This window comes from Anopheles marshallii, chromosome 2 (genome assembly GCF_943734725.1).
Source record: "Anopheles marshallii chromosome 2, idAnoMarsDA_429_01, whole genome shotgun sequence".
Taxonomy (NCBI): domain Eukaryota; kingdom Metazoa; phylum Arthropoda; class Insecta; order Diptera; family Culicidae; genus Anopheles; species Anopheles marshallii.
The window spans coordinates 54,733,456-54,747,044 of NC_071326.1; the positions used below are offsets into that span (position 1 = coordinate 54,733,456).

The 13,589-nt window shown below is 38.4% G+C and overlaps 3 protein-coding genes across 3 annotated transcripts; 1 reads left to right on the top strand and 2 right to left on the bottom strand.

The window, feature by feature from the left end:
• Window positions 1-1,087: 1,087 nt before the first annotated feature.
• LOC128719518 (nardilysin-like) lies at window positions 1,088-5,403 on the top strand. Its single transcript, XM_053813144.1, has 11 exons — window positions 1,088-1,106; window positions 1,225-1,483; window positions 1,586-2,000; window positions 2,110-2,694; window positions 2,791-2,876; window positions 2,955-3,421; window positions 3,492-3,619; window positions 3,695-3,831; window positions 3,910-4,194; window positions 4,298-4,517; window positions 4,594-5,403. Exons 1-11 carry the CDS (start codon window positions 1,088-1,090, stop codon window positions 5,401-5,403), a joined length of 3,411 nt encoding a protein of 1,136 aa, XP_053669119.1.
• A 58-nt stretch (window positions 5,404-5,461) lies between these two features.
• Window positions 5,462-6,837, bottom strand: LOC128719011 (GPN-loop GTPase 1). The gene is made up of 4 exons (XM_053812631.1): window positions 6,654-6,837; window positions 5,982-6,576; window positions 5,695-5,918; window positions 5,462-5,550 (listed from the first exon to the last, which is right to left on the bottom strand). The coding sequence occupies exons 1-4, from the start codon at window positions 6,778-6,780 to the stop codon at window positions 5,462-5,464; spliced, it is 1,035 nt and encodes a 344-aa protein (XP_053668606.1). The 5' UTR covers window positions 6,781-6,837.
• A 700-nt stretch (window positions 6,838-7,537) lies between these two features.
• Window positions 7,538-8,998, bottom strand: LOC128707993 (histone PARylation factor 1-like). Its single transcript, XM_053802949.1, has 3 exons — window positions 8,217-8,998; window positions 7,660-8,155; window positions 7,538-7,594 (listed from the first exon to the last, which is right to left on the bottom strand). The coding sequence occupies exons 1-3, from the start codon at window positions 8,996-8,998 to the stop codon at window positions 7,538-7,540; spliced, it is 1,335 nt and encodes a 444-aa protein (XP_053658924.1).
• Window positions 8,999-13,589: the final 4,591 nt, after the last annotated feature.

Sequence of the window (13,589 nt, forward strand, 5' to 3'; positions counted from 1 at the left end):
TAAGGATATTTTTCGGTTGTCAGGAAAAGAATTAAGAATAACAACAACAATGAATTGACTGATAGGTGCTGTCAAAATAGCATTCCATGTGTCGATCGTGAAAACATGCGATTTGCTCAGCGTACTTCTGCGTTTCATAATCAAGAAAGTGTAGTATAAAGTTTGAATTATATATTACTTATAATTTCACTTGCACAGCGTTCACGCTAAGCACAACAAATGAGTGTACTCTGTGTAAACGAAAAGAATTAGCGAAAACGTGGTCTTACGGGTAAGATAACTACACGACAGTTCAACAGCATGCACCGGTTCCAAATTGATGCCGAATATAGGAAAAGGGCAACAGAGGGAAAGCGAGAGCTTTGTATACATGCTCTGTTAATCGATAGTGATATTTTGTGGTTGTCAGAGTAGTAATAAATTTCACCGCCTGATAGCGTACCTGTAGGATCATGAAGAGCATAGGACCCTAAACGTTATCATCAATATCTCTTCGAAAGTGGTTGTACATTCGTTAGTTGTGTCTAATGCAAAACAATGTCCGACCAGTTGCAGTATAATAGAGGTTGAAAGGACTAAAAAAGACGACAGCAAAATGAGTGAAAAAAGTTCGAACCATGAAGTTAATCTTGCATATGGCCAGAGACATGCTAAAATTATTTTGTACGCCATCAACTGAAAATGTTTTCAATCTGCCTTTGCAATAACGTGTATTACGTGTCACTTTTTACGTATTAGTTGTTAGAGCCTGTAGGCAATGGTTTACATACAATAAAGTTATGGTATCGACAATGTACGTAGCGAAGTATGTAACTGTTCATCGTCGAAGCTTCGAAGGCGCAAAGCAAAGCTGCAAAGGGAAACAAAACCTGGCACGAATAAAGGGGACGTGCGTATTAGTTGTGTTTCAATAGCTATCAGGAAAACGTGTAGTGTCATTCGCGATAGTAGCAGTTAGCTATGGTGAACCAGTTGTGCAGAAACCGATCATAACTGGTTAGCAAACGCACTGTCTGGTCACGCAGAATTGCTTGAAAACGTCTCGTGTGTGAGTTTCCCCTCGAAGAGAAAGGAAATCATTGAAACGATGGTGGTTTGTAAAAAATGTGCGAATATACATGAAAATAAACATTAACCCTCTTATCGAAAGTGTGAAATGAATGTGTATACAAAACCGTTTTAAACAAATCAGTCTATAACTTTTCCTTTGCGTTTATCCCACAGGTCATATGTTGATGGTTGTAGCTGTTAGCTTATTATACGCACGTGTGGTCTGCCGTAATCCACGAGGATCGTTAATGACTCGCAAACGACCAGCGTTGGACACTGAAGAAATTCTAGCAAGCCCACCAAGCAAAATGACTTTGCGTGACGGTTCCACTAGTAGTAGTGGCCACAGACAAGATCAGGCACAAACGATGCATTCTCTTGTAAGTTACCTGCCACCGCCAGAAACTTCGTTTTCTGATCGAAAGCAGTACAGGTATGCGAACATGTTGGTTCAATTTATACGCTTTGCATGACCATATTGATTACCGTGGTGTGGCGTTTGATGGTTCAGTAACAATGGTTAATTCAATCGCAGGTCCATAGTGCTAGCGAATGGATTGCATGCACTATTGATTGCTGATCCAACGGACGATTTGATGGCTCAGCCCGAACAGCAGGAATATGAAGCGGATGGAAACAGGTTTCGCACCACAAGTAGTTCTGCATCATCTGATGCAGAAGAATCGAATGAGGCGGAGCATTACGAACAGCCAAAAAGTGAAACAAGTTTTCGTACCGTATCTGACGATGAGAGCAGCAACAGTGCTAATGAATCAAAAATTATGGACGATATGGAGGGCGAAAAGTTGGCGGCTGCTGCCCTGTGCGTTGGTGTTGGTTCGTTCAATGATCCTCGCAACATACAAGGTCTTGCACACTTTCTGGAACATATGATTTTTATGGGAAGCAAAAAGTATCCCCGGGAAAACGAATACGATTCATACATCAGTGTAAGTTGGGGACATAAATATAAATATATATATATATATATATATGTATATATCATCATCTCACAACATCTTCATATTACCGATAATCACACAAAATCTATTTTTACAGAAATGTGGCGGATTTGACAACGCAGTAACAGATTTGGAAGAAACTACTTTCTATTTTGAAATTGATGAAGCACATCTAGAAGGTGCTTTGGACCGTTTTGCAAGCCTTTTCACGGAACCACTTATGCTGCGCGATTCCGTATGTCGTGAACGTGATGCCGTAGAAAGTGAGTTTCAAACAAACAAAAATCGGTTTTCCTCGGCCCGAGAACAGCTAGTAGCATCGCTCGGTCGCGATGATCACCCGATTAGTCTATTCTCGTGGGGCAATTTGGAAACGTTGAAAAAAAATATCACGGACGATGAGCTGTATACAGAGCTCCACAACTTTCAACGCCGACATTATTCTGCACATCGTATGCATTTTGCGGTGCAAGCACGGATGAGCTTGAATGAACTAGAGGCTCTAACGGTGAAGTATTTTTCGGCCATACCTGCTAATTGGATTCCGGCGGATAATTTATCTACAATGTTCAACGAAACCAACGCATTTCGAAAGGAATACTACCGAAAGCTTTACGTTGTTAAGCCTATTTCGGATGTCTGTCAACTTGATATAACGTGGTGTTTGCCGCCTTGTGTAAAGGTAAATCATTGAATTGTTTTGTAACGTATTCGAAAAACTTGCTTTTATTCTGGTATGTAATTAAATTCTTATTGTTTATCTTTCTGAAATGAAAAGGATTACCATGTAAAAGCAATTGATTATATTTCGTATGTAATGGGCTTCGAAGGAAAAAACAGTTTAACAAGCTACCTTCGCAAGAAGTAAGTGCAAAAGTACGTTATGTAATTACGGATTTCCATTTTAATTTGCTGTCCCTTACCCTTTTCTCCTTGCAACAGGTCGTTGGCTCTAGATGTACACACAGGTGCCAGTTCTGGATTTGAGAAAAATTCCCTTTACACTTTGTTCACTACATCGATAACTATGACCGACCATGGGTTGGAAAATGTAGAACAAATTTTAACAGCCGTCTACTCGTTCATACGTTTGCTAAAGCTCCAGGGACCTGTTGAATGGATTTTCAAAGAGCTGCAAGAACTGGAAGCGACGTCCTTCCGATACCGTAAAGAAAAAGAAGCCAGCGACAATGTAGAAGAATTAGTCGTTAACATGAGATACTACCCACCAGAACATATTATTACTGGTTCGGAACTTTACTTCAAATATGATCCGAGTGAAATATGGACGGTTATAAACAACTTGAATGAGCCAAAATTTAATGTTATGATATCGTCCACAAAACCATTTAGAAATGTTACGTACAACCGTACGGAGGCTTGGTTTGGAACTGAATACGTAGAACTGGGTACGAGTGCCACAGATTCGTTGAATAGTTGTTGTGGACAATTTACTAATTAGTCCTATGGTTTTGCCAGATGTTCCAGAAGAATGGCTGCAGTTGTGGGAAACAGCTAAACCAATTCCGGAAATACAACTTCAAGATAAAAATCAATATATTTCAACTGATTTCAGAATACTAGCGGATGAAGATGGTTCAATCGAGGTAGAATGAAGGACTGGAACGGAGGTGAATATGTTAAAAATGGTACTACTTTTACATGTTTTTCCTCATTTTTAGGTTGCAGCATATCCGGAAAAAATAGTTGAAAATGAAATGTGTGAACTGTGGTTCCGACAAGATACCAAGTTCAGACTTCCTTCGGCGCTTATGTATTTTTACATCATTTCTCCATTGCCATTCAACAATCCCCGTAGGTAATAATAGCTGCAGTAACATAAGTTTGCTTATTTTGTGCATTATTAATAATCCTTACATTGATTCTCTATAACTAGCTCCGCTTTGGCGGGTTTCTTTATATCGATGGTTAAATTTCAAATAGCAGAAGAACTGTATCCGGCCGAAGTAGCTGGATTAAATTATGAGCTGTATCCAGCTGAGAAAGGACTGGTGCTAAAAATTGATGGATACAATGAAAAGTTGCCCATCATAGTGGACGAGATTTCGGCTACGATGGGACGATTTGCAGACATTTTTAGTGAGAGTGTGTTCGATATTATCAAAGTAAAGCTGGAAAAAGCATACTACAACGAGTTAATGAAGCCCAATAAATTAAATAGGTAATATACTATCACTCTCCTACTCTCTCCACCTGACCCAGGAACTTGTGAATAGAAATCGTATTGACAGGGTACAATCCTAATATTTTGAACCTGTTTCTAGGGATGTTCGTTTGAAGCTAGTGCAGTTGAATCATTGGACAACGTGGGAAAAGTTTGAGCACATGAAAAATTTCACTGCCAACGATGTACGCCAATTTGCAAAAGACTTCTTCAACGGCTTCAAAATCCAAGCCCTTGTGCAGGGTAATATGCATAAAGAGGGGGTTCAACAAGTGATGCAAAAAGTTTTAAATAATTTTAACGGGTCACCTATTCAAGATGTAAGCTTTGTTTATAGCACACTACAGTGAATTATTGCAAAAATTACTTATAATTTGTTTTTGTTTTTTTTTGCAGATAAAAAGCATTGAATCCAAGACACGAGAAATTCCAATCGGAGACAATTTTCTGCGAGTTAGGAACTTCCGGAAACAAGATGTAAATACTGTAACTACTAATTTCTACCAAGCAGGACCAGTTACACCATTTTTGCACGCATGCTTAGAATTGCTAGTTTCGTTGCTAGAAGAACCATTGTTTGATGTATTGCGCACAAAGGAACAACTGGGTTATGATGTGTCGACTACGCTGCGAGATAATGCTGGGATACTCGGTTTTTCTATAACGGTACATTCGCAGGAAAACAAATTCAATTACCGTTACATAGATGAACGAATAGAACTGTTTAATGAACATTTTGTGCAAGTACTGCATGAAATGACCGACAAAGATTTTGAGCTAGTGAAAACATCCTTGAAGCACAGAAAACAAGTCGTTGATACTGAACTGAAAAATGAAGCATCTCGCCATTGGGGTGAAATCACAACTGGAGAGTACATATTCAACCGAAACAAGCTAGAAGTTGAGAAGATTGAAGAATTATCAAAAACAGATGTTTCGCAGTTATTCCATCGCTTGGTGGTGGATTCAAAGAGTAGAAGAAAGCTTTGCGTACAGATTGTTGGAAATGATGAAAACCCACCGGAGAAAAACGTTTTATTACCACCTACTAACAAGATGGATACGTATGATGATACGAATTTTCACCCAATGTACATTGATTCGCAAGTCCAGTTAGACGATAATTGCCGGTATATAAAAGATATCGACGAATTCGCAAAGCAACTAAAGGTACATACGATGGTGAAAATTGATTTCAGCGTTTGATATTGAAGTTCATACAGAAGTTTGTAATTATTTGTCACACATGATCTGGTTTTATTTGTTACTTTGTTTTTTGTTGCTTTTCCGCCTGTTGTCGACGGTGTTGTTGAATGAAATTATTAAAACTAATCTCCTCAGCTTCATCGTCCCCTATGAAATATGTTTTAAATAAAAACAATATGGTTAGATAAGACTAATCGCGCAAATAAATATGTGTGTTTGTGAGATGCGAGGAGACCAATTTCAGTTGGACGTGTTCTACACACTATGTAATATTACATCACATACACTTACCCACAGCCACAACCGAGCCATCACACTCATGTCCTTCCTCATCATCAGAGCTTTCATTAGCCGGGTGTTTTATGTAGATGGGATCGTTCGCAGCTGAAGGGACACTATTCTCACTGCTTAGGAGCACTGCTTCACCCATGCCATCGTTGGTTGCTGATTGTTCTTCTTGGCGCATTTTTTTTACTTTTTCTTCCCGTAATCTATCGTACTCCTGTTTATAATCACTGTAATCAAAGAGATACAAATACAGTTTGTTGTTTTCAAAAATGGAATCATACAAGTTATACCTTTCATATTCATTTACTGCTTCGTTGATCAGCATGAAAAACTTTTCGAAACCAATGCCAGAGATTGACGAAACACCGCAAGTTTTCAAGTTTCGATAGAATTCATCCAGCGTCAATGACATCGTACGAGTAAGATTAGTCACATAGGCTGTTTCATTTTCAAGTGCTTCTTGGAATGCTTCAAAATCCTGCATCCACTGCACCGCGAAATTATGCTCTTGTATGTCTATTTTGTTCATGACTATTATAAACGGTAAACGCGCCTTATACAATATGGAGCAAGCATATAACATGTTGGACATAAAAGTGGTAGGGCTAGTAGAACGCACGATGTCCATTACGTATACTATAACGGTCGGGAAAGCGGTAGCCAATGCTTCGGTAATTATAGTACCTGATGCCGACCAAGTGAATACTTCGATTTGTCCAGGCGTATCTACGACGCAGTATTCATGCGTTTCATTCGCATTCTCTATTAGCTCGATTACATTGCCGAATTTAGTGGAAAACAAGTTTAATGCCGTTACGATTCCTCCATTTGGTCCCAAATTGTAGTGTTTCATCACTTCCTTGTATTTTACTGTGTCACGTATATCTGAAATGCGTTCGGTGAAAAGTTTTAATCAATATAGAATTAGGTTAAACATTACTTGCACGCTTGTTTTTATGTACCGATATTCACTGGATACGGTGTTTCGCGACATGCAGGATCCAAATTAATCAAGTAAGGTAAGGAGCCATTAGCATGCCGGTACTGAGCTAATTTTCGCACGAAAGTAGTTTTGCCTGATCCGGCCATTCCTAGAACAATAATACAAACGGGCCTTTTCTTAGCTGGTTTGTTTTCCGCAGAATTTGCAGCGATCGGCTCGAATTCCATGTCTATAATTTGCGGATGTTTGAATGGTATGCTTTTTTTCTTCGTGATCACAAGAACGCAAAGGTAAACAAAACTAGAGCTGTGATGATGATGGTCTGATTTTGACAAATGTCACATTCACGAGCAATGACTGTCATTAGACTTCTCGCGCACGTGTAGTACAGCTACATTATAAATCTTGGGTCGATATAAAACAATGAAAACGATCTAAAACAACCTACCGACAAAATTTTCATTTCTGGTTCTTTGTCATTTCTTTGAGAGAGCATGTTGGTAAAGCCTGCCAACACATTTTGCATCGGGAATACAATTTTTTTAAATTCATGACTTAAATTCCGGTTGTTTTGGTAAATAAAACAGTAATCCCAAATGTTCGAAGATCGCCAAAAACTGATTACTGAAAGTAGTACGAAACAATTACGTTGTAGAAATCATTTGAGATGAATCTGTTGAATAGGTTTACTTGGCAAAATATACAATTAACAGACTACGATAAGTTTGTGCCGATTGGAATTCCCAACAATTTCACTTTGAAATTTGCAACCATCCCATAGTTGTTGCATCTGCGGAGTTTAGCGAGTATGAATAAATAAAAGATGCTTTCAAGTAATTACAATACATTTATTGAGCTTGCATTGATATATGCTGAGCCATTATAGAAAGAAACCAACATTATTTAATCGTTCGCCAACAAATCCAAACCAATTCCTTCATTACGTTTGTCCAAATGAGACTGGAATGAGAATTGATATAATTTTTTTTTAAATTTGAACTCATTTATTCAATCATATCACTTACCTTAATGATTGCTATATATTGCGGACGTTTAGCCATAGAGTAACCGGTGAAAAAAAGTGACTTCATTACTTCCGACAAACATTGCGCACCGGAACAGAATAAATCAATCGCAAGCTCAAGAATTGTTCCAAAGTCACATTCGTCCACCGCCAGATTTGCAGCCGTAATAACGGGTTGTAACTCTTTCATTGCCTCTTGATATTTGTTGTTATCCGACGAACGATCAAGCAGGTCGAACTTTGATAGGATACTACGAAGATTGGCATCACTCTCCATCAGTGGCCTATAGCCCACGTTCGACTTTCTATCGTAAGGTACTACTAACCCGACTTTATGGAATGTTTTACACACAATAAGCTTGCTGCGAGCTTTTTGCTTGATATCTGCTTTCAAGCATATCCCTTGTTTCAATGTCCATGCATTGATATGCTTCTTCATTTCTATTATTTTAATTTTGTTAAATGGAGTAACAGTTGCAATGTGTTCCAAATAGTGCCTAAAAAGTATAATATGCTGGTGTAATTAAAATCATATTTCTTTTACTTACGTGCTCTTACATTAATCCATCGAATATGTTTTCGCCAACAATTTTAAACTCACACCGCTTTTTGGCATCGTTAAAAGCCACTAAGCCATTCACATCATCGGGGCTATCTCGCCAGTATCCGTAATGTACGCCAGTTCCTTTTTGCACCATCACTGTTTGAAATTCTGGAGGGTCATAGTAGAAACGCCAATGTCGTAAATAATCTCCAGGCTCATGAATTTTGACATCCTTAAACTTTCCAGCTAGTACATCGTACGGGCCGACCAGTTTTAGCCCAAACTGCAAAAATACATCTTCCGGCTTAACATTTCCATTGACACATTGTTCGGTACAAAACATCCACAAGTTATCGAAACACAGTGCCATTTCAACCAGAAACTTGTGTTTGATGAAATTCCTTGGGTCATCGCACAGTTCCTTGTACTCAGCTTGCTTGGAATATTCAATTTGTGGATCGTACAAATCACTCATCATTCCAACGCTCATTGGAAGCTTCGGCAAAGTGTAGCGTTGTCGAGATATACCATGATATTCGGAACTAGCGTCTTCTTCCTCAGCATTATGCACATCTCGTTCTGGGGTCGGAGGACGTTTACACCGCTTAATGTCCTCCAAATTCCGTTCGCTTTCTTCAGCCGTCCGTTTGTTGACCAAGCTGTCAGTCGGTTGCACGGAAGAAGCTTCCATTGTTGAGACATCGTTTGTAGATTTCGAGGGATGCGCATATTTATCTTTATGCGCCCGATTCGTTTGATAACAATCGGCACCGTATCTACATTCAGGTTTATCCATTCCACGATAAACTATCTGATACGCTGGGGGTGTATGGTTAGAAATGTACGTATATTATATACATTAGCATAATCGTACGATGCACCGACATTGCGGTTGGAACTGTACCTTAACGACAAATTGACAAAACCTAATAATCAATATTTCCGGTTTGATAGATGTTTATCTTTTGCACTGCCGGAAATTAGTTCGTTTCGAACTATAACTTTTACCACCGATTAATTTGCGCTGTTTGCAGTGTCAGCCGGATTGATGCCGCATTTTAGCGTTTGTTGTATACAATACAATACGCATGAAACCAAGGTTAGATCGTGAAAATCACCTTGAATGTCAACATTTTGGGAACGCTCTTGGCACATGGTCCCTTATTCAAATTAAAAATTGTGTTTGGGGAATATTTGAACTGGTGCATTTTCAATTGCTCTTTCGTTCTGGATATTTTATACAGCGCTTAAACAGTGTAAGAGATGGACTGTCCGTTATCCTTAGCATTTTCGTTTTTCGTTCCAGGCGTCATTCTTTGCTTCCCTTTCTGCTCGGTTGTACCGATGCTGCTACTCTTCTTGCCTCTATCACACTTCATGTTTCTTCTCGTACCCTTCGTATGCGTCCCTCTTTAGTAACCACAATTGTCGCACCGCCTTAGGTCGTAGTGATCCACTGCTACGAGCGGTGCGTGCTTTTAATTCATCTGTTTGATTTTCATAGTCCCATTGGTTTGATTGGTTCCATTTATCCATATTCTCTTTCCGTTCTCTCCTAAGTTCCCTACAATAATACCTTTTTTGGAATTCCTCTTATTCTCGTTTCTCATTACACGCCGTCTATTAGTTTACTTTTTTCTCTTTTGTTAGAGTAGGGATTTTACTTACTTACTTACTTACTTACTTACTTACTTACTTACTTACTTACTTACTTACTTACTTACTTACTTACTTACTTACTTACTTACTTACTTACTTACTTACTTACTTACTTACTTACTTACTTACTTACTTACTTACTTACTTACTTACTTACTTACTTACTTACTTACTTACTTACTTACTTACTTACTTACTTACTTACTTACTTACTTACTTACTTACTTACTACTTACTTTGCAGGTGCTACGACCGTTTCGCATTCTTGTGCTGCTGAAGCCCTTTAAACCGCCCACGGTCGTGCGCCTTCGTCTGCCAATCCATTAGGATTTCAGTAACAACAGTGAATTGTTGTACTACAGTAAAGGCAAACAATAAATAAACAAATGATAATCACTATACAAATTGTAGTTGGTAGTAACGTAACGTTTCCATGGTAACGATATTTCGCACACTCTTGGATCATTTTCTGTGTGGTGCTCTCATCATTTCACATTTTGCAGCAAACCTTCCCCTTTCAATGCCTTCTATAATCCCGGCGCTAACAATGCACTATTTTCGATGAGTACTGTGGTTTCATCATTGAAAGTTACTTTATATGGAATCAATCTTTTTACCACGAGCGAATTGAGAGTTTTTTTTACAGTTTTTCTTGTGTATCAGTTGTCGCGCGTTCTCAACAGTTTTCTACCGGTAACTTTTAAAGATTTTCAATATTAATTTCCTTTTACTCGGTGATATAGTGGAAACGATGCCAAATCCAGAAATAACAACGAATAAAATATTATTCCCTACTTCATTGAGTTTTTTAAAAACAGATTTTCACGAGTTACCATAAGTCGTTTTCATCTGAGTTTATATTGAATTATAAACGCTATAAAAATGTATCATTCCCGAGCTACCGGGTTTCTGAAGACGTAGAATTTTGTATAGCCAAGTTCCAATGGTCAAGATGTCATCAAATGCAAACAGGCAAAATATGTAATATCGCCATAAACTTTAGGAAACATCTTATGAATGGAAGCTCTATGAACTGTACGGCGAACTTACTGTCGTACAGCGGATTAGAAATAGATAAGTCAGTAAGTAAGAAGTATGCTCCATAAAGAAACATTAAACATACATGGCAAACCGGAAAAAAAACTCAGGACAAATTCAAAAATATATGGAAAGCAGACAAAAAATTATGTAACGCATTCAAAAATTGATGGGACGCAGTCTAACATTCTCGGGACGAATTTAAAAATTTCTAGGACGCAATCAAAAAATCTCGGGACCGATTCAAAAATAGCTGGGAAACTGTCAAAACATTGCGGGATACCCAGTAACAATCGTCAGTTCAAATCACACTAGCCAAGCCCGATTGGCTTCCACCATCATCTTAATCATTGTACTTAACCGGATATTTCGGGTTTGCGATTGCAGCATTATTACCCTCCATGTTTGGATTGTTTACGGGACGAAACGATTTTCAGTAGTGCAAATTATTATTTTTTAGCCGGTCGTCTGTGCTTCAGTAATCCTTTACACAAGCTAAGCAAAACCTCAAGAGATATAGGCCTGCTAATTCTGGATTTTTTAAACTGTTTTTACCCGGAACCTGGATATTTGTTCCTGAATTGGTGCCAATAGGTTGTATAATCTGATGCAAAATTGTTAAAAACAGCTTAAGTGTAATTTGAAGTACTCATGTAAAAATGATACGTTGCATATGGGCATCACAGTCCAAGTTGGAGTTGAAAGCAAACAGGATGTGTCGTATATTTTTACGATATATGTCATTCGTGATCGATCAAGGTTCAGGACTGATCAACTACAATGACCAAATATCTGAACAAGGCCCCTAGCTGTCCAGACCAGACGAATGGCTACATTAGACTAAGAGAGGAACGAATACCCTGAGGCTCAAGGTCTGTTAAAACAAATAACTACAACAACAGCTTTATGTGATTTGAATTATGCTTTATTATGCCTTTATTATGCCATTATGCCAAACAATTTTTTATACATGAAAGCCAAGGTTGGGCAGAAATTTAACAACTTATTAAACTAATTAAAGTAAAATTAAATTAAAAGTAAAAAACTTATGGAAAAAAACACTTTTCCAATATCATGGAGTTTGCGTAAACATTGTAGTTTTGTTGCGTAGCCCTGCAACCGGGTCGATTAGCTAGTTATAATAAAACTTGATTACATATATGAGAACAGCTATTACCTAACAAATAAAATCGTTTACTATAAAGTCTTGCTAGAGCCATACACCGAGTTACATATACCTGTGTCTTGGGAACCATATAACAGTAAGCGTCATCATGCTTTCGTCTAAGTTAATGAGAATCTATCATTAAATTAACGCGACACTTCGGAGAGCTGTGCTTCGAATGATGTTTATTCTTCAAATGTTCAAGTACAACTAAATAATAACATGAAATGTTTCAACCAAAATGCTTCTTGTGCCGTCAAAGCAGAGTTGCCAAACTAAACTATTAGCACACATTGAAGACAGGGTTTCCGAATATAGATATACAGAAATTGTATCCCAACATAAGTAAGTAAGTACCGACGAAAACTAGTGATTATTTGGATATAACAAGTTAGATCGATATAACTTTTCGTTTGATTAATGAACATACGGGATCCATCGAGCGTCTTATAAAGCACATTGCCACAAAATAAAATTTTCTAAACATCTCTCTTTCGAAGGAAGGTAGAGGATATTTGTTGATAAGGCTTCAACATCCACCACGTCGGTCAACACCAGGTTTGGCTGGTTTGACGGAGAATGTAGAAAAGTTACCGAACGAAATAACTACACATGCCGAGCAATACAGTAGCGGCGTAGAACGCGGACATGCGCAGGGGAATACACACAGCTCAAACGGGAGAAAGAAAGTTCAGTGCATCAAGAAACTACTCTGGGAGGAAAAGCGGATTCGAGAATTTCAAATCAGAATGCATTACGGACCCGGAAGAAAGTTTTACTAACATATAGCAGATCACCGAAACAATTTCCGATTTAAGGACCTGTGACCTAAGGATATCTGATCAGTTACCTGCCAGAGGTCCTCTCGCGATGCGCGCAGTATGTTGATGAATTACTAAACGATCAGTTCAACGAGAAGCTAGAGGCTCCACTAGCATACGATATCATGTCACTGTCACCTAGCATTGAGGAAATCCGAAAAGCCATCCGCCGGCTCAAGAATGAATAATAAGGCACCAAGCAACGACGGAAGAGTAGCCGAACTGATAAAAAAAAACTCCTCTCCCACCTTCTTAGCCGCGTTCTATATGTGAGGACAATGGAGGATTCGCTACAGTGACGAGCTCTATGGGCTGTACGGCGAATTTATTGTCGTACAGCTAATTAGATTCGCCAGGTTCCGGTGCGCTGGTCACGTCATAAGAGTGACACCCGTGTAGCAGGTCAATACCGCGAAGCGGTTGTTACGTCTGATAAGTAAGTTACTGAGTGCGTAAGTATGACTATAACGAATAAGTAGTCCGACCAAGTAGTTATCGCTAACAATCTAGGTTTCACGAATAGTTTAAGATGTCGTTGATTTCGTGGCGTAAAATTTATTCGTTTTTATTTACCTACTACACTCCTAACTAACTAGTTTTAGTGAAGAAACACAACCCTCTGAAAATAAAAGACTTTTTATTTCGAAACGGAAAATAATTACAAAGGTTTTTTTTAATTGTAATTTTGAACCACTCGCTGTGGT

Excerpts from the sequence above, each read along its gene's own strand:
- LOC128719518 (XM_053813144.1), top strand. Across the intron at positions 2,877-2,954 it reads ACAAGCTACCTTCGCAAGAA|GTCGTTGGCTCTAGATGTAC; the intron begins GTAAGTGCAAAA and ends TCCTTGCAACAG. Across the intron at positions 3,620-3,694 it reads ATGAAGATGGTTCAATCGAG|GTTGCAGCATATCCGGAAAA; the intron begins GTAGAATGAAGG and ends CCTCATTTTTAG.
- LOC128719011 (XM_053812631.1), bottom strand. The coding sequence starts at position 6,780 with ATGGCCGGATCAGGCAAAACTACTTTCGTGCGAAAATTAGCTCAGTAC. Across the intron at positions 6,577-6,653 it reads ACCGTATCCAGTGAATATCG|ATATACGTGACACAGTAAAA; the intron begins GTACATAAAAAC and ends AACGCATTTCAG. Across the intron at positions 5,551-5,694 it reads TGGCTCGGTTGTGGCTGTGG|GGGACGATGAAGCTGAGGAG; the intron begins GTAAGTGTATGT and ends CATATTTCATAG.
- LOC128707993 (XM_053802949.1), bottom strand. The coding sequence starts at position 8,998 with ATGGATAAACCTGAATGTAGATACGGTGCCGATTGTTATCAAACGAAT. Across the intron at positions 8,156-8,216 it reads AACATATTCGATGGATTAAT|GCACTATTTGGAACACATTG; the intron begins GTAAGAGCACGT and ends TATACTTTTTAG. Across the intron at positions 7,595-7,659 it reads AATATATAGCAATCATTAAG|TCTCATTTGGACAAACGTAA; the intron begins GTAAGTGATATG and ends TTCTCATTCCAG.